At 47.5% G+C, this 20,547-nt stretch overlaps 1 protein-coding gene across 1 annotated transcript in view; it reads right to left on the reverse strand.

Moving 5' to 3' along the window:
• LOC137427704 (sodium/hydrogen exchanger 6) overlaps positions 1–20,547 on the reverse strand; it is a 166,073-nt gene that overhangs the window by 118,244 nt on the left and 27,282 nt on the right. Inside the window, exon 2 of the mRNA XM_078777871.1 lies at positions 6,314–6,510. Within this exon, the coding sequence (XP_078633997.1) occupies positions 6,314–6,510 (197 nt within the window). The remainder of the gene's footprint in view (positions 1–6,313; positions 6,511–20,547) is intronic.

Raw genomic sequence — 20,547 nt, forward strand, 5'->3', positions numbered from 1 at the left:
CAGAAGTATCAAACACAAGGACACCAAGGACTTCCAGGACAGAAGTTGGTATTTCAAAAAAGTGGAATTGGGGTGAAATTAGCAGGGATAGAAAAGATCAATGTTTTGGATGGGGGAAGATAAGAGATGGTGGTGAACAGCTGTTTTAAAGACCTGGAGGGTGGAGTGGGATTGAAGAGAGTGAGGGAGTTTGTTCCAGAGGCGGAAGAAAAGAGGGATGAAGGAGTGAAGGTGAGCAGAAAGTCTTGATTTTGGCAGTTTAACCATAAGAGGGTTGCAGGCAGATCTTGTGCGACCTGTAGGAATATTTGCTGGACAGAGCCCAGAGAGAGCTGGGGTGGCAAGGCCAGAGAGGAGTCGGTAGAAGACGGAAAGACCACCAACCTGCCTGCGGTGAGTGAGTGAGAGGCCCTTGGAGTTAGCTTCATCGCGGGAGATTCCAATGATTCTGAATGCTTTGGTTTCAACAGCGTGAAGACGAGCTAGGTGTGAGGCAGGTGCACCAGCCCAGAGGGGAGAGCAGTATTCCATTGAGCTGCGGATGAAAGCCTTATATGTGGTGAGGAGCTCAGGTGTGCCAAGGAAGGACTTCGCACGATGGAGGATGCCCAGTCGGCGACTGGCTTTGGAGGCCAGATTTGAAATGTGGTTTTCCCAGGAAAGATCATGGCAGATAGTGAGACCCAAAAGCTTGAGTGACAGAACTTCTTGGAGAGGATTTTTCAGAAAGTGGATGGGAGGGTTGTCCAGTCGGTCTTTTCGGAGAGACATCGTAAGAGTGTGAGATTTGTCAGGATTGAAAGACATGTTCCACTTGTATGCCCAGTCTGTGATTTTGTCCAGGTCTGCAGAGAGTGAGGAGGCTGCAGACTGCCAATCTGAGGGATGAAGAATGGAGCGACAGAGAGTAGAGTCATCAGCAAAGAGATAGAGAGGATTTTCAAGAGAGTCAGAGAGATCATTGATGAAGACCAGAAAAAGCACAGGGCCCAGAACACTGCCTTGGGGAACTCCAGCCTGAACAGGAAGAGGAGATGAGAGAAACCCATTCAGGGCCACACGTTGACTACGACTGGAGAGGAAGTCCGCCAGCCATGCGTGGAGATTTCCATGGATACCAAAAGAGGAGAGTTTGGTGAACAGAGCGGGGTGCCAGACAGTATCGAAGGCACGTGATATGTCAAGGGAGATAGCTCTAATTTCCTGTTTGGCATTGAGGACCTCCATCCATTGTTGAGAAAGCAGAAGCAGCATGTCCAGAGTAGAGTGACCAGGTCTGAAACCAAATTGATGATTAGAGATCAAGCCATTGGAGAAGAGGAAAGATTTCATATCTGAAGCAATGATGGATTCCATGACTTTGCTGATAAATGGGAGAAGGCTGATTGGTCTGTAGTTGCTGGGATCTGTTTTTGCACCTTTTTTGTGCAAAGCGGTGATGTTGGCAGATTTCCAAGCAGATGGCAGATGACCTTGAGCAAAAGAGAGGGTGAAGAGAACAGAGAGAGGGAGTTTAAGAGCGGAAGAACAGGATTTTAGGGCCCGTGGGCTGATGCCGTCAGGTCCAGTTGCAGAATCAGAGTCGAGGGTTGACAGAAACTTTTCCACCTTGTCAGGAGGAAAGGACACAGAGTCCAGGAGCAGCTGGGTACGACTGGGTACGGTGGGTACAGAGAGGGATGGGTTTGGGACACAAGATTTAGAGGCAAACACAGAGTTGAGGCATTCAGCTTTTTCACGTGCGGAATCAGCCGTGTGGCCGTTTGAGGTGAGGGAGGGGATGGAGGGGGAACAAACACCAGAAACAGATTTGACCAGACGCCACCAGGATTTGGAAGAGGGAGACAGATAAGAGAGTTCTGTCCTGAGAACGGAGAGATATTGTTTCCTGGCTCTCCTGAGGGTGGACACACACTTGTTTCGGGCTTTGTGAAAGGAAATGAGATTTCCTTCCGTTGGATTTGCTTTCCAGGAGACGAAAGCAAGTTGTTTCTGGGCAATAGCCTCACCACAAGAATCCGTGTACCATGGACAGGAGGAAGGGTATGACAACTGAAGACGAGATGGGATAAATCTGTGCATGAGAGAGAGCAATTTACTTTGGAAGAATTCCCAGGATGAGTTGATGTCAGAGGCGGTAGAGATGGGAGACCAGTCCAGATGATTGATGGCTGCTTGAAGCCAGGGAGTAATGCATTCACTCGTGTCCGTGTGTGTGTGTGTGTGTGTGTGTGTGTGTGTGTGTGTGTGTGTGTGTGTGTGTGTGTGTGTGTGTGTGTGTGTGTGTGTGTGTGTGTGTTGTGATCAAGATATCTGGAAAAGTTCTGAACGGATTTGGATGAAAGTTGGTGGGATGATTGCCCTTCGGATAAGGAAGAATTGATTAGTTTTTGGTGAAGCTCAGGATATTATTCCCGATCCAGGAATTTTTTGAAGGATTTTTTTACCATTGGAAGATAGGGCTCATTTTTTTTTAACATTATCTTCTATATATTCTATATTTAACATTGTGATATGAAAATAGTTTTCATATTTGTTGTAAATGTAGTTTAAACTCGTGGTTATCCGTTAGAGCGGTGTATTTTTTTTAGCAGCATCGTCTTCAATGTTCATTTTATTTTTTCTAATAAAGACATATTCTGTCATTTAAAAACCACCAAAGTGTGTATTAGGTTTCCCGTTTCATAAAATGTATCGTTTGATACGTATAATGCTTTAAAACTGTTTTTTGTTTTTCTTTTACATCATTTTACATAAACTGTAAAAACTTTACATAAACTTTACATAAACTGTTTTACATTTCTTTTACATTTACAGATATCTGGAAGAGATATCAACATTTAGCTCAGCGAATGTCATTCGCGGTGTCAGTATTTGATGAACTTATAAAGACTTAGTTCCAGATTTGTCAATGGCTGAGGTATATTAACAAACGAATAAAACAGATTTGGCAAAATTCCAACTTTTTTTTAAAAGATCGCATATTTACCCAGGGGTGTGTGAGAGGTTGAAGAAGAAGAAACCTCGCATGGGCTTCCCAGACCAAATAAATAATTCTGGTTCTGGCTCTGCGAATTTCAGGTTTATTAATCCTGCCAGGGAGTAACGCATTCGATCGTGTCCGTCCGTGTGTGTGTGTGTGTTCGTATGTTCATGTGTTTGTGAACAAGATATCTGGAAAAGTTCTGAACGGATTTGGATGAAAGTTGGTGAGATGATTGCCCTTGGGATAAGGAAGAATTTATTAGTTTTTGGTGAAGCTCAGGATATTATTCCGGATCCAGGAAAAAATTTTGGGAAAGATTTTTTCTGTTTTACTGCATTAAAGCTTTTATTCTTATTCTTAAATGATGTTTTTCTCCTCGAATTCTGAGATATATCAAAATTAATTCTCTGACAGTTAGGGCTTACTTTCTTTTTCATTGATTGTTTTGGGGAGAGGGGATGTTAAACAAAAGGTATTATTCTAACTAAACCCACGGCGGGAGTATGCGCTCTACTGAGTGGCGTTCTAGTTTTGTTTTTGTTTTCACATGAGTTTTCAATGCTGAATCGTGTTCACATCCAGGATTAATAAAGAAACTCCATTTCACGTGTGCATGGACATGTAATTCACATATGTAAAATAAATAAATAAACACAGACAGGAAATTGCCGAGAGATATTTTTCCGTTCTTATTTTATAAGCTATGTGCACGTACACTTTAAATATGTTTATTTGAAATCTTTAATTTAAAAAATGTTATTTTGTATGCTGCAACGAAAAGAGTAACTTTGATTTTCGCGGGACAGAAAGGTGTAATGTAATGTTCTTATACACCACCCATAAGACTTTTTTCCCAGGGACTTTTCCATTTGAGCTGTATTCTTTATATAGTCGGAATGTTTCATTCTTTAGACGTAGTCACAATAAAAAGTTGCAATTAGGTACTCTGCACGTGGGGAGAAGGGCGGAGCATCGTTTACGTGTCGCCACTCGCATTTGTAGGCCCAAATGCTATCTCCAAGATGAATAAAAGAATGAGGGAACAGAACGAGACTGCCAATGAACGTTAACCAAGACTTGCACGGGATGCTGAGCAACAAAGACATTGGAAGGTAATGTGTGCTCAGCAAACATATACAAGAGCAGCTGCAATGAATCCGGATGAAGTGCCAGATAATATTGTTTAAGATTATCATTGCGGTCCGAGTCCGATGACGTAACCATGCGTGTACTGTTCTGCGAAACATTTCACTAATGAATGAACAGGACAAGGGGTGGATTTACACTGTGTCGCTCCAATAGAAAAGTTAAATTACCTCTAATATTTGCTGTGCCTGCTCGATTGGAACACCTGCCGGAGTGAGGCGGGAAGAGGACACTGAGGGAAGGGAAGAGGACACTGGGGGAGGGAGAGAGGAAACCGAGGGAGGGGGAGAGGATACTGGGGGAGGGGGAGAGGAGACCGGGGGAGGGGGAGAGGAGACTGAGGGAGGAGGAGAGGAGACTGGGGGAGGGGGAGAGGAGAACTGTGGGAGGGGGAGAGGAGACTGGGGGAGGGGTGAGAAGACTGGGGGAGGGGGAGAGGTGACTGGGGGCAGGGGAGAGGAAACTGGGGGAGGGGGAGAGGAGACTGAGGGAGGGGGAGAGGAGACTGGGGGAGGGGGAGAGGAGACTGAGGGAGGAGGAGAGGAGACTGGGGGAGGGGGAGAGGAGACTGTGGGAGGGGGAGAGGAGACTGGGGGAGGAGGAGAGGAGACTGGGGGAGGAGGAGAGGAGACTGGGGGAGGGGGAGAGGAGACTGGGGGCAGGGGAGAGGAGTGAGGAGGAGTTAGAAAGGAATGAGTGGGGAGGATTAAAGCGACCCGCACTCTCCCCTGTGTGTGACCCACTCTCCCCCGTGTGTGACCCACTCTCCCCCGTGTGTGACCCACTCTCCCCCGTATGTGACCCACTCTCCCTCGTATGTGACCCACTCTCCCCCGGGTGTGACCCACTCCCGTGTGTGTGACCCACTCTCCCCCTGTGTGTGTGACCCACTCTCCCCCATGTGTGACCCACTCCCATGTGTGTGACCCACTCCCATGTGTGTGACCCACTCTCCCATGTGTGTGACCCACTCTCCCATGTGTGACCCACTCCCCGGTGCAGTGTGCGTGATGTGGGAGGGATGGGGGCATGGAGGGAGAGGATTTGAGCTCTTGAAGTCACATTTTACATGAGATGTAATGACACATTTCAAACTGTATTTCCCATGTGCACGCACATGCATTCACATGTTATCAGAAGTAATTACATTGTGTAGATGACATCATTTGTGGATCTGATAAATTGCCAGTAACCACTTTGTAAAACGGAATGTGCAGCATCTAAATGAAGATGTCCAAATGTCACACACGTCCATGCCCGTGGGATTCCCACGGGTGACCCAACTAGTTATTTAATATTCTCCTTCAATCCAATATGGGCAGGAAGGGCATCAGGCTGTAAAACATTGCTTCAAAAAGGGGACCACGGTGCCCAAAAAAGGCCAATCCCCTCTCTGCGGGGAAAAATGGCCTCCAAAAGGTGGTTCCTTCAATCCAATATGGCTGCCACACCATGTGACCGATGACGTTTTTGTGATCAACTTTTAATTGCCATTCCTAGTCAATGACACACGTAAAGTTTCGAGTCAATTGCTTTGGTAGTTTGGGAGGTGTTTCTTTAAGGTTTTAGGTTAAATCCAATATGGCTGCCAAACCATGTGACTTATGATGTCCTAAATTTAATAATTCAATACAAATGTGGTCAATGGTCATAGATCATGTGCATGCAATTTCAGATTTTTAGGCCAAGGCATTTGATTAAAACATTAATGGCTGGTATACCACTTCACTGAAGATGTCAGGATTATCATGTTTTTGTTCCCCATTGGGAGTACTTGACAATGTACCAAGTTTCAAATTTTTGCATTCAGCGGTTTCTAGGAAATATTTTTTAAATTATTTGCGTTTAATCAAAGATGGGTGGCATACCACATGACCTATAACATCACTGTTAGAATAAACATTCTGCATGGGTCTCGCTCCTATCCTGAAAGTTTTGTCTCAATCGGACATGTGGTTGCTGAGAAAAATGAGGTTTAGCCCATACGGCCGGACTACATACGGAAGGGATGGACAACCCGAAAACATGTTTCCAGCCACCTTCAGGGACGAGGCATAAAAAAGTCAAAAGTTTAGTGCTGTTGAAGTAGTGCAGAAGCAGTCCCGAACATCACCCCTTATACACCATCCTATTGAGGTAGGTCTCGAATCAGGACAACAACCGTAACAAAACGCCGCATACCTGTTTGAGCATGACATTTTCTTGAGGTGCTGTTGAGCTACCGGTGATCTCTCCCCGGAGCGTGTACTCCAGCACTCGACCACTGGCATTGATGAGCAATGTGCTTGGCCGCTCCGCCAGGCTGCAGTTGAGTCTCGGGGGTGGAGGGTTAGGCAGGGAACCAGTGGTGTAGCGAAGGACGGCTCCAACCAGTAGACCTGTTGGGAAATTTTGGATCAAGGAAAGAGGAAAAGGTCAGAGGCAAGGAAAGAGGGAAAGGTCAGAGGCAAGGAAAGAGGAAAAGGTCAGAGGCAAGGAAAGAGGAAAAGGTCAGAGGCAAGGAAAGAGGAAAAGGTCAGAGGCAAGGAAAGAGGAAAAGGCCAGAGGCAAGGAAAGAGGAAAAGGTCAGAGGCAGGGAATGAGGAAAATGTCAGAGGCAAGGAAAGAGGAAAAGGTCAGAGGCAAGGAAAGAGGAAAAGGTCAGAGGCAAGGAAAGAGCAAAAGGTCGGAGGCAGGGAAAGAGGAAAAGGTCAGAGGCAAGGAAAGAGGAAAAGGTCAGAGACAAGGAAAGAGGAAAAGGTCAGAGGCAAGGAAAGAGGAAAAGGTCAGAGGCAAGGAAAGAGAGAAAGGTCAGAGGCAAGGAAAGAGGGAAAGGTCAGAGGCAAGGAAAGAGGGAAAGGTCAGAGGCAAGGAAAGAGGGAAAGGTCCGAGGCAAGGAAAGAGGGAAAGGTCAGAGGCAAGGAAAGAGGGAAAGGTCAGAGGCAAGGAAAGAGGAAAAGGTCAGAGACAAGGAAAGAGGAAAAGGTCAGAGGCAAGGAAAGAGGAAAAGGTCAGAGACAAGGAAAGAGGAAAAGGTCAGAGGCAAGGAAAGAGGAAAAGGTCAGAGACAAGGAAAGAGGAAAAGGTCAGAGGCAAGGAAAGAGGAAAAGGTCAGAGGCAAGGAAAGAGGGAAAGGTCAGAGGCAAGGAAAGAGAGAAAGGTCAGAGGCAAGGAAAGAGGGAAAGGTCAGAGGCAAGGAAAGAGGGAAAGGTCAGAGGCAAGGAAAGAGGGAAAGGTCAGAGGCAAGGAAAGAGGGAACGGTCAGAGGCAAGGAAAGAGGAAAAGGTCAGAGGCAAGGAAAGAGGGAAAGGTCAGAGGCAAGGAAAGAGGGAAAGGTCAGAGGCAAGGAAAGAGGGAACGGTCAGAGGCAAGGAAAGAGGGAACGGTCAGAGGCAAGGAAAGAGGAAAAGGTCAGAGGTAAGGAAAGAGTAAAAGGCGGACAAATTCCACACCCTTCCTCACCTCGTGACCAGATCATGATATATTACATCTAGATGAGTAGTGACCAACAGGACAATCTGCAATTGCTTAACTGCACATCACGGTCACAACAAGAGTGCCATTCATTGTAAAAACAAAATTCTTCCATCTGATACCTAATGCTCAGAAAAAGTACTTATTATCATGACAACGTTCTCCTGGCTCATGGCTGGCACAACACGAAAATGGCAGCGTTAATCACGTTCAATGTCGCCAGACACTTTAAGCTTAAGGGGAGCACAGCAAGGACATGCTCTTCCTCATTGTGTCTGTTTTTAAGGAAATGTTGCGGCAGCACGAATGGACGAAGTAAGAAAATCCATTAACGAAATGAATGTTCAGAGTGAAGGAACTGCGCTCCAACGCGAGTCGAAAGAATTGACGCGACCAAAGACGGAATTCGTCCGAGTTGCTTTATTGAAACAAAACAGCTCAGGTATTCTGACAAGCCCGTTTATCGGGCAACAATATATATACACATTTATGTCGGGAAGTTTGCCCGGCAAAAGCTATACCGGGCATGCCCGGGTATCAAGGGCGAGCCTTGGAAAGGCGAGTCTGGACCTGCCCGGGTGTGTTTGGCTGCGGCCTGGCAAGTCGAGGCTGGGCGTGCCCGGGCGCTCTGGGCGAACACTTGAAAGGCGATAGCGGGCATGCCCGGACGCTCTGGGCGAGCCCTGAAAAGGCGATAGCGGGCATGCCCGGACGCTCTGGGCGAGCCCTGGAAAGGCGATAGCGGGCATGCCCGGACGCTCTGGGCGAGCCCTGGAAAGGCGAGAGCGGGCATGCCCGGGAAAGACGAGACCGGGCATGCCCGGGAGGTTCGGGCGTGCCCGGGAACAGTGAGTCCGGGCATGCCCGGGAGAGGCGCGTCTGGCCGTGTTCTGGCCGGTGCAAGGCGATTATGTACATCCAGCGGTAACCGCTACACACGCCCCTCCAGAATCGACCTGCACCGGCAGGGTCAATTTAAGGGGGGTCCGGATGACCCGGCCGAAGCGACCCCTGTAGGGTCGTGGGGAGGGGTCTGACGTGGTGGTGGGTGGTCGAGCGGGGGGAACTGTGGACGGGGGGCGGCCTCGCCGCGGAGGAAGGGCCAACCGTGGTGGTCGGTCGACGTCCATGTGCGCCGGTTTGAGGCGGTCCACAGAAATCCGGTCCGGCCGGCCGCCGAAGTCGACGATGAAAGACTTGTCGCCCCGTCGCAGGACGCGGAAGGGCCCGTCGTACGGCGGCCGGAGTGGCCCCCGGTGCGCGTCATGACGCACAAAGACGTACTCCGCTGTGCGAAGCGCCGGGGGGACGTAGGACTGGGGGCCACCGTGGCGGGACGTCGGCACGGGGGCAAATCGTCGGGCGGCCTCCTGGAGGTCCGAGCGCTGGCGAGCGGCGGACCAGGGACTGGTAGCGTCAGGCACGAATTCGCCCGGGACGCGGAGTGGCTGGCCGTAGACGAGCTCGGCGGCTGACGCCTGGAGGTCTTCCTTGGGGGCCGTGCGAAGGCCCAAAAGGACCCACGGCAGCCGGTCGGCCCAACCGTCGTCCTGAAGGCCGGCCATGAGTGCGGCCTTCATGGAGCGGTGAAACCGCTCGCACAACCCATTGGCTTGGGGGTGGTAGGCCGTGGTGCGGTGCAGCGTGACCCCCAACGAACGGGCGACCGCGCCCCAAAGCTCAGACGTGAACTGTGGGCCGCGGTCGGACGAGATGTCCGCTGGTGCGCCGAAGCGCGCGACGCAGGTGGCGATGAACGCCTGCGCCACGTCGGCGGTGGTGGTGGAGGTGAGGGGCACGGCCTCCGGCCACCTGGTGGTCCTGTCCACCATGGTGAGCAGGTGGGTGAACCCCCGCGAGGGGGGCAGGGGACCCACCAGGTCCACGTGGACGTGGTCGAAACGCCGTTCAGGCACGGCGAAAGGTGCCAGCGGGGCCTGGGTGTGGCGGTGGACCTTGGCTCGCTGGCAGGCCGTGCAGGCGTTGGCCCAGTCGCGGATGTTTCGTCGAAGGCCGTGCCAGACGAAACGCGCCGACACCAGCTTCTGAGAAGCTTTCCGGCCCGGGTGAGAAAGGCCGTGGATGGAGGCGAAGATGCGGCGCTGCCAGGAAACGGGCACGATGGGGCGAGGCTGGCCCTGGGAGACGTCGCAGAGCAGGACGGTGCCCGCGAAGGGGATGTCGGCCAGGCAGAGGCCCGTGTCCGCCACGCGGAGTGCCTGCAGCGAGGCGTCGGTGGTCTGGTCGGCCGCCATGAGCGTGAAGTCCACGCCGAGGTGGACCGCGTTCGCGCTGGCCCGCGAAAGGCAGTCGGCCACGGCGTTGTCTTTGCCGGCGACGTGCTGGATGTCCGTGGTGAACTCCGACACGGCGGAGAGGTGGCGCTGCTGGCGGGCCGACCACGGCTCCGTGACCTTAGCCATTGCGTAGACCAACGGCTTGTGGTCGACGAAAGCCGTGAACGGGCGGCCCTCCAGGAGGTGTCGGAAATGGCGAACGGCCAGGAATAGCCCGAGCAGCTCGCGGTCGAACGTGCTGTAGTTTAACTCGTTCGGCCGGAGTTGCCGGTTGAAAAAAGCGAGTGGCTGCCAAACCCCGTCCACCCATTGCTCATGGACGGCGCCCACCGCGTAGTTGGAGGCGTCCGTAGTGAGGGCGATGGGCGCGTTGAGCACCGGGTGAGCCAGCAGCGTTGCGTCGGCGAGGGACCGTTTGGCACTGGCGAAGGCCGCGTCCATGGCCGCGGACCAAACAATGTCATGCTTGGCCGGCTTGCCCCGGAGGGCCTCGTAAAGGGGCCGCATGAGCTGAGCAGCGCGGGGCACGAATCGGTGATAAAAATTCACCATGCCGAGGAACTCTTGGAGGGCCTTGATGGAACGGGGACGCGGGAACGTGGTGATGGCCTAGACCTTGGTCGGCAGCGGCACGGCCCCGGTCTTGGTGATGCGGTGGCCCAAAAAGTCAACGGTCGTCGCGCCGAAGTGGCATTTGACCGGGTTGACAATTAAGCCGTGCTCGCTGAGGCGACCGAACAGTGTTCGGAGGTGGAGGAGGTGCTCGGCGCGGGACGTGCTGGCGACGAGGATGTCGTCCAGATAGACGAAAAGAAACGGCAGGTCGCGCAGCACGCCGTCCATCAAGCGCTGGAACGCCTGGGCCACGTTCTTGAGGCCAAACGGCATCCGCAAAAATTCGAACAGGCCGAACGGCGTGATGACGGCCGTCTTCGGGACGTCGGCCGCCCGGACAGGTACCTGGTGGTAGCCCCGTATCAGGTCAATTTTCGAAAAGATGACCCGTCCCGCCAAACGGGCGGAAAAGTCCTGAATATGCGGGATCGGGTACCTGTCGGGGGTGGTAGCGTCATTGAGACGGCGGTAGTCGCCACACGGGCGCCATCCACCCCCCGGCTTTGGCACGATGTGCAGTGGCGAGGCCCACGCGCTATCGGAGCGCCGCACGATGCCGAGGTGCTCCAACGCGTCGAATTCGGCCTTTGCCACGGCGAGCTTGGCTGGGTCGAGGCGGCGGGCCCTGGCGTAGACCGGCGGGCCCGTAGTGGGTATGTGGTGCTCGATCCCGTGCCGCACCGCGACGGCCGAAAACGTCGGCCGCGTGAGGGCCGGGAATTCCACGAGCAGGCGAGCGAACTCGTTCGTTGCCGGGAGGGCGCACGCCAGTTCGGTCGGCGCGGAGCTGCTCATTGTGCACGCCAGGGAGCTGAAGGTCTCGGCGTGGACAAGGCGACGTCGTTTGACGTCGACCAGCAGCCCGTGCGCGCAGAGGAAGTCGGCGCCCAGCAAAGCCACGGGGACGCTGGCGGTAACAAAAGTCCATTGAAAGCGCTGGCTGCCGAAGCAGAGGGTGACGACGCGTGGGCCGAAAATGCGTATGGCCGAGCCATTAGCAGCGACCAAAGAGGGGCCGCAAACTGCGTCCAGCCTGTCCTGCTCGGAGGCAGGTATGACGCTCAGTTGGGCGCCGGTGTCGCACAGGAAACGCCATCCAGACGCTTTGTCCCGAATAAACAGCAAGTTGCCCGAGTGGCCGGCGCTCATGGCTGGGAATGAACGCCGGCCCGGCCGTTTCCCGACCTGCCGAAAGTGCACGGGGGCCGGCACGTCCGAGCCTTGTGTCCGAACCTGGCGTGGTAATAACACCACGCCCGGTCAGGTGGAGGCCCCGGCCGTCGTGTCGGAAGCGGGCGGTGCGGCGTGGCGGCCGCCAGTTGCACCGGCAGTTCGGCCTCCAACCGCGCAGGGCGCTCGGGCGTCGTGGGCGTCGCCTCGGACGGCGGCCGGCTCCAGGTAACCGCGCCGATGTGCTGGCCCGCCGAGGAGATCTTATCGGCTTCCCTGGCGAGGGCGCGGGAATCCGTGATCAACGTGCCAGCCAGGGCGAGGCGTACCGGGTTAGGCAGCTGACGGAGGAACAGCTCCCGGAACAGGAATGCCGGAGAGTGCTCGCCGAGCAACGAGAGCATATAGTCCATGCGCTCAGACGGGCGCGTGTCGCCGAGCTCGGGCAGGTCAAGCAGGCGCCGTGCGCGTGCTGCCGGTGAGAGGGCGAAAGCGCCGAGGAGGAGCGTCTTCAGCGCGTCGTATTTGTCAGCAGCCGGCGGGTGCTGGAGGAGGCTCAAGGTGCGGGCCGCGGTGGCGGAACCGAGCGCCGCCACAACATGGTGGAAGCGGGTGTCGTCCGTGGTGATGCCTCGCAGGGCGAACTGGGAGTCCGCCTGGGCGAACCAAACAGCCGCGTGAGCCTCCCAGAAGGTAGGCAGTTTAAGCGTCACTGCCGTATCCATGTCGGTAGGTCACCAATGAAGGAACTGCGCTCCAACGCGAGTCGAAAGAATTGACGCGACCAAAGACGGAATTCGTCCGAGTTGCTTTATTGAAACAAAACAGCTCAGGTATTCTGACAAGCCCGTTTATCGGGCAACAATATATATACACATTTATGTCGGGAAGTTTGCCCGGCAAAAGCTATACCGGGCATGCCCGGGTATCAAGGGCGAGCCTTGGAAAGGCGAGTCTGGACCTGCCCGGGCGTGTTTGGCTGCGGCCTGGCAAGTCGAGGCTGGGCGTGCCCGGGCGCTCTGGGCGAACACTTGAAAGGCGATAGCGGGCATGCCCGGACGCTCTGGGCGAGCCCTGAAAAGGCGATAGCGGGCATGCCCGGACGCTCTGGGCGAGCCCTGGAAAGGCGATAGCGGGCATGCCCGGACGCTCTGGGCGAGCCCTGGAAAGGCGATAGCGGGCATGCCCGGACGCTCTGGGCGAGCCCTGGAAAGGCGAGAGCGGGCATGCCCGGGAAAGACGAGACCGGGCGTGCCCGGGAGGTTCGGGCGTGCCCGGGAACAGTGAGTCCGGGCATGCCCGGGAGAGGCGCGTCTGGCCGTGTTCTGGCCGGTGCAAGGCGATTATGTACATCCAGCGGTAACCGCTACAAGAGCATTCAAAATGCTAGCAGAGAGGAGAGCTGGTTCAACATCTCTTCCGAAAACACAGCGTAGATGACGATGATGATGTAGGCCCGGAGCATCTTCCATCCAAGCCAAACACAAGCTGCGCAACCCGATGGAACCCTACCCTTTGAGCCACTGTGTCGATGCCAAACCATCTTGCTGCAAATATTTTTGGAAATGTGTGCCAAACATACAGGAGTGAAAAAAAACAAAATGTCATTCCAAATATGCACAGCACATATAAATATAATGAAAGGGCACAAGCGCCACATGCATGTGCACAGCATGAAGGCACGACTTGGCGAGATATAAAACTATGTTTGGAAGTCTACGTGATAAATATAACTAAAGGTGTGAAACGATGCAAATTTTCGTCTCACAACCAAAGGAGGGTGTCACGGTGAAAGGACAAATCGCCTCACACTAACAAACTGCGCATTAAGAGTTGTACAGCAACCACAAAATGAACTGGATGATATGCATAGAATACTTACTCTGCGCATGCGCAGTCAACTTGTTGCGAGCCAACTCTTCTGTTTTTTTAATGTTTCTTCTTTTTTTTTTTGATCCAATATGGCTGCCAGACCACGTGAGCGATGACATCATAAATTTATATTCTCTAATATAATTGTTGCATTGATCATGCTCAATACATTTCAAACTGAATTTAGAATTACCCTTTATCCATCATAATTACATCTCCCTTCAGAACACATTCGAATTACCCTTTTAGAATTACCTTTTAGAATGCATTCGATTTACCCATTAGAACCCTTTAGAATGCATTCGAATTGCCTTTTAGAATTACCCTTTATAACCCTTTAGAATTACCCTTTATAACCCTTTAGAATTACCCTTTATAACCCTTTAGAATTACCCTTTATAACCCATTCGAATTGCCTTTTAGAATTACCCTTTAGAATTACTCTTTATAACCCATTCGAATTGCCTTTTAGAATTAACCTTTAGAATCCATTATAATTATCCTTTAGAACCCTTTAGAATTACCCTTTATAACCCATTCGAATTGCCTTTTAGAATTACCCTTTAGAACCCTTTAGAATTACCCTTTATAACCCTTTAGAATTACCCTTTATAACCCTTTAGAATTACCCTTTATAACCCATTCGAATTGCCTTTTAGAATTACCCTTTATAACCCTTTAGAATTACCCTTTAGAACCCTTTAGAATTACCCTTTATAACCCTTTAGAATTACCCTTTAAAACCCTTTAGAATTACCCTTTATAACCCATTCGAATTGCCTTTTAGAATTACCCTTTATAACCCTTTAGAATTACCCTTTATAACCCATTCTAATTGCCTTTTAGAATTACCCTTTAGAATCCATTATAATTATCCTTTAGAACCCTTTAGAATTACCCTTTATAACCCTTTAGAATTACCCTTTATAACCCTTTAGAATTACCCTTTAGAATCCATTATAATTATCCTTTAGAACCCTTTAGAATTACCCTTTATAACCCTTTAGAATTACCCTTTATAACCCTTTAGAATTACCCTTTATAACCCTTTAGAATTACCCTTTATAACCCTTTAGAATTACCCTTTAGAACCCTTTAGAATTACCCTTTATAACCCTTTAGAATTACCCTTTATAACCCTTTAGAATTACCCTTTATAACCCATTCGAATTGCCTTTTAGAATTACCCTTTATAACCCTTTAGAATTACCCTTTATAACCCATTCTAATTGCCTTTTAGAATTACCCTTTAGAATCCATTATAATTATCCTTTAGAACCCTTTAGAATTACCCTTTATAATCCTTTAGAATTACCCTTTATAACCCATTCTAATTGCCTTTTAGAATTACCCTTTAGAATCCATTATAATTATCCTTTAGAACCCTTTAGAATTACCCTTTATAACCCATTCGAATTGCCTTTTAGAATTACCCTTTAGAATCCATTATAATTATCCTTTAGAACCCTTTAGAATTACCCTTTATAACCCATTCGAATTGCCTTTTAGAATTACCCTTTAGAACCCTTTAGAATTACCCTTTATAACCCTTTAGAATTACCCATTATAACCCTTTAGAATTACCCTTTATAACCCATTCGAATTGCCTTTTAGAATTACCCTTTAGAACCCTTTAGAATTACCCTTTATAACCCTTTAGAATTACCCTTTATAACCCATTCGAATTGCCTTTTAGAATTACCCTTTAGAACCCTTTAGAATTACCCTTTATAACCCTTTAGAATTACCCTTTATAACCCTTTAGAATTACCCTTTATAACCCATTCTAATTGCCTTTTAGAATTACCCCTTAAAATCCATTATAATTATCCTTTAGAACCCTTTAGAATTACCCTTTATAACCCATTAGAATTACCCTTTATAACCCTTTAGAATTACCCTTTATAACCCATTCGAATTGCCTTTTAGAATTACCCTTTATAACCCTTTAGAATTACCCTTTATAACCCATTAGAATTACCCTTTATAACCCTTTAGAATTACCCTTTAGAATCCATTATAATTATCCTTTAGAACCCTTTAGAATTACCCTTTATAACCCATTCGAATTGCCTTTTAGAATTACCCTTTATAACCCTTTAGAATTACCCTTTATAACCCATTAGAATTACCCTTTATAACCCTTTAGAATTACCCTTTATAACCCATCCGAATTGCCTTTTAGAATTACCCTTTATAACCCTTTAGAATTACCCTTTATAACCCTTTAGAATTACCCTTTATAACCCTTTAGAATTACCCTTTATAACCCATCCGAATTGCCTTTTAGAATTACCCTTTATAACCCTTTAGAATTACCCTTTATCACCTTTTAGAATTACCCTTTAGAACCCTTTAGAATTACCCTTTATAACCCTTTAGAATTACCCTTTATAACCCTTTAGAATTACCCTTTATAACCCATTCTAATTGCCTTTTAGAATTACCCTTTAGAATCCATTATAATTATCCTTTAGAACCCTTTAGAATTACCCTTTATAACCCATTCGAATTGCCTTTTAGAATTACCCTTTAGAACCCTTTAGAATTACCCTTTATAACCCTTTAGAATTACCCTTTATAACCCTTTAGAATTACCCTTTATAACCCATTCGAATTGCCTTTTAGAATTACCCTTTATAACCCTTTAGAATTACCCTTTAGAACCCGTTAGAATTACCCTTTAGAACCCTTTAGAATTACCCTTTATAACCCTTTAGAATTACCCTTTATAACCCTTTAGAATTACCCTTTATAACCCATTCGAATTGCCTTTTAGAATTACCCTTTATAACCCATTAGAATTACCCTTTATAACCCTTTAGAATTACCCTTTATAACCCATTCGACTTGCCTTTTAGAATTACCCTTTATAACCCTTTAGAATTACCCTTTATAACCCTTTAGAATTACCCTTTATAACCCTTTAGAATTACCCTTTATAACCCATTTGAATTGCCTTTTAGAATTACCCTTTAGAATCCATTATAATTACCCTTTATAACCCTTTAGAATTACCCTTTATAACCCATTCGAATTGCCTTTTAGAATTACCCTTTATAACCCATTAGAATTACCCTTTATAACCCTTTAGAATTACCCTTTATAACCCATTCGAATTGCCTTTTAGAATTACCCTTTATAACCCTTTAGAATTACCCTTTATAACCCATTTGAATTGCCTTTTAGAATTACCCTTTATAACCCATTAGAATTACCCTTTATAACCCTTTAGAATTACCCTTTATAACCCTTTAGAATTGCGTTTTTGAATTACCCTTTAGAATCCATTATAATTATCCTTTAGAACCCTTTAGAATTACCCTTTATAAACCATTCGAATTGCCTTTCAGAATTACCCTTTAGAATCCATTATAATTATCCTTTAGAATTACCCTTTAGAATCCATTATAATTATTCTTTAGAATTACCCTTTAGAATTACCCTTTATAAACCATTCGAATTGCCTTTCAGAATTACCCTTTAGAATCCATTATAATTATCCTTTAGAATTACCCTTTAGAATCCATTATAATTATTCTTTAGAATTACCCTTTAGAATTACCCTTTAGAATCACCCTTTAGAATCCATTATAATTACCCTTTAGAATCACCCTTTAGAATTACCCTTTAGAATCCATAATAATTATCCTTTAGAATTACCCTTCAGAATTACCCTTTAGAATCACCCTTTAGAACCCATTATAATTATTCTTTAGAATCACCCTTTAGAATTAACCTTTATAATTAAACACTGTGAGTTATAAATGTTCTTCTTCTCCATTTTTTGATGGATGGATGGATGGATGGATGGATGGAAGGAAGGACATAGCCAAATATTTAAGCGGCTTCACCGATTAAAAATAAGCCATTCATTTAAAAGTCTTTCACAACCCTCAATGTCACAACCAAAACACCAGTGCAATCACATTAACATGCACAGCATCATTTAACCTACTTATGGGCATGACCTCATTATCCGCCATTGAAGGTGGATGGAATTTATGTTTTCACCCCTGTCTGTTTGTCTGAGTGCAGGATATCTCAAAGAGTTGTGGACGGATTCAGATGAAATTTGGTGGACAGGTTGGGTGTGTGACAAGGCCGAAGTGATTCAATTTTGGTGAAGATCCAGATCCGGATACTAGAATTTTTTAAGCGATTCTTCACCACTGAAGGACAGAACCAAAAGCGATATATCAAAAGTTGTGGATGAGTTGAGACAAAACTTGGTGGACGAGGTGGTTTGGTGGCAAGAACAAGCCGATTAGATTTTGGTTCATACCCGGATCCACATTCGGCCTATCAGTGGGATACAAAACGTAAACTGTTTTACCGAGTGCCATTCCAGTTCTCAATGTCTCACACTTCATCATCACCCAAACCAACAGCTACTGGATTTTCCTCCATCTGACCTGAGCAACTCCTAACTTATCCCAACTATCTCTCATCCCACCAAGTATCTCGCTCCACTTCAATCTCAGAAAGAAAATGCTGGATGCATTCACAATTTAACTTACAGGTAGTAAACGCACGGAGGCCCACTGCTGTTATCGCGAGTGTGCCTTTCCATGAGTACATCAAGCACCCCCTCGTCCGCGACCAACTAAAGCTCAGCTTCACACTCAATGGACCATAACTCATGGTTGGTAATGAGACAGGAATGCTGTCTTGTCCAAAAGTATTCCACTCCAACAAATGGAAAAACACCCACTCCAGATAAGAATACAACGATGTATTCTGCTCCATGTAACTTGTGCAAGACTTCCAGCCATTCCATTCCACGTGGCTGTCACGTTCTGAACAGCCAACGTAATTCATTCAACGACCTTCTTCATTCAGAAGGACGAGAAAGTAGAGGAGATCAGGAGGAAGTAGAGGACGGGGAAGACCAAGAAAGACTTGGCTAAAGGTGGTGGAAGAAGAAATGACATTGATGCCTCTCCTTCCCTTCCTTGATCATCATCAGATGGGCAGTGGGCACCTCATGAAAGGGGGGAAGTGGGCCAAAGAGCATTGAGTCATTGGGAAAGACGTGGTGCCACGTTTCCAGTAACATCTAGAGACAAACGCTGATTAGTTTTCTCCATCAGTTGTTACTTGGCCTGGAACGCTGTCGCCAACCGGTCCTGGAACGCTGTCGGCCCTGGGCTAGAGAGATGTGATGTTCCACCTATTTTTTCTTAGAATCCTTGCTTAGAATGCTCAAATAATTATCCCAAAGTACTGGCAGAGAAGATCGTCACGACATTTGCAAAAAGCGAATGAGTTACAAGGAAAGGATGTCTCGGATGAAAGGTTTCTGGAATACAAAAGGCCTTGGTTGCGTGGCATATGGAGGTGTAATGCACACCCCTCTTGGGCCTGAGCCCTAATCGATCCACCTTGGATAGCGTTTATTCCTTCCCTCAGTTGCCATCACATGGTATCCATCAAAATAGCCCCTTTTTACCATGATGGAATGACATTTCCCTAAACACTCAAAGCAAAAATCATCATTTTCATCGTCTTGTGATCACTAAGCACTAATTAATTCAGTTGTTTTTCCACAGGAGGCACACTCGAAGAACCTCTTGGTTACAGAGCCGACAACTCAAGGTTACACTCCGGGGACAATGATCAAGCTCTGTTAAAGTGATTCCACAACCTCCCTCTACAATTTCATCCGAGAGATCACCGCGAGAGAGGGCCTCTTAAATAAACTTGGGCAGGAATGCAGGAGGCATGCAATGGGGTCGCCCCTTGAACGACCGGGTCCCTTCTTTTTGTCCAATTCTCTCCATATTCCCATATATATCCTCCTGGTGTGGATATAACTCGATAAAATATCCGAATTACAGCGAAACAAACCAGGCCGCAAATACATTTTGAACATTTCCATGTTTAGCAAGCTAGGATGGATAGAATATGACTTCGGCAATAGTATTAAAGCTTTTATCATTCATACATTGTAACAACAAGTACAATATATTATAACTGTATTCTGAAGTTGCAAATATGTTTTCGGTAAATACGTTATTATTCGCTATTTTGTACCTTTCCATCCATTCACAATTCCAACAAGAAAAAGAGCAATCGGAGATTGCAAACCCTCGCCAGGATGTATTTTCAGTGGTTTTAAGGCTTTTGTGTTAAAACAAATATGGCGGCCGAACCACGTGACCGATGACGTCATCATTATTTTTTTCTAAACTCATTCCTAGATTATGCTCAAGAAACTTCATCTTGATCGGATGAAGTTTTGTGCTTGTCGAATTATGACGTCATAATGGAGGCACCTATGACGTCATCATTAACTTATTTTATTCCCCATGGAGAGTTGTTTACAATGAGCCATGTCTCAATTTTTTCTATTCAGCGCTTTCCGAGATTTTTTGGCCCCATCACTCAATGGTGAAGAATCACTAGAAAATTAAAAAAAGTTCTCATATCCGGATCCGGATTCCGATCTTCACCAGAATCAAATCAGTTCTTCCTTGTCGCACACCCAACCTGTCAACCAAATGTCATCCAAATCCATCCACAACTTTTTGAGATATCGTGCTATATACTGTTTTTGGCCCTATCTCCCAATGGTGTAGAATCACTGAAAAAAATTATCGGATCCAGTTCCGGATCTTCACCAAAATCTAATCATTTCGTCCTTGTCACATACCTAACCCTTCCGCCTAATTTCATCCAAATCCGTCCACAACCTTTTGAGATATCTTGTTCAGAGACAAACAAACAGAGACAAGGGTAAAAACATAACCTGTATGTTATGTTTAAATGGATTAACCCTCCAACTGAATGAATAAAAGAATGAATAAAATTAATGGATTAACCCTCCAACTGAATGAATAAAAGAATGAATAAAATAAAATAAATGGATTAACCCTCCAACTTTTTGACATGACCAAGGCTAACGAAGATTTAGCAAATGCAGGATAAGACGATAAAGAGCAATCAAAGATTGCAGGCCTTCACCAGGACTTGGTTCGTGTGGTTTTACAGTACGTATTTTATAGA

Source organism: Myxine glutinosa, chromosome 5 (assembly GCF_964187855.1).
Source record: "Myxine glutinosa chromosome 5, kmMyxGlut1.1, whole genome shotgun sequence".
Lineage (NCBI taxonomy): Eukaryota > Metazoa > Chordata > Myxini > Myxiniformes > Myxinidae > Myxine > Myxine glutinosa.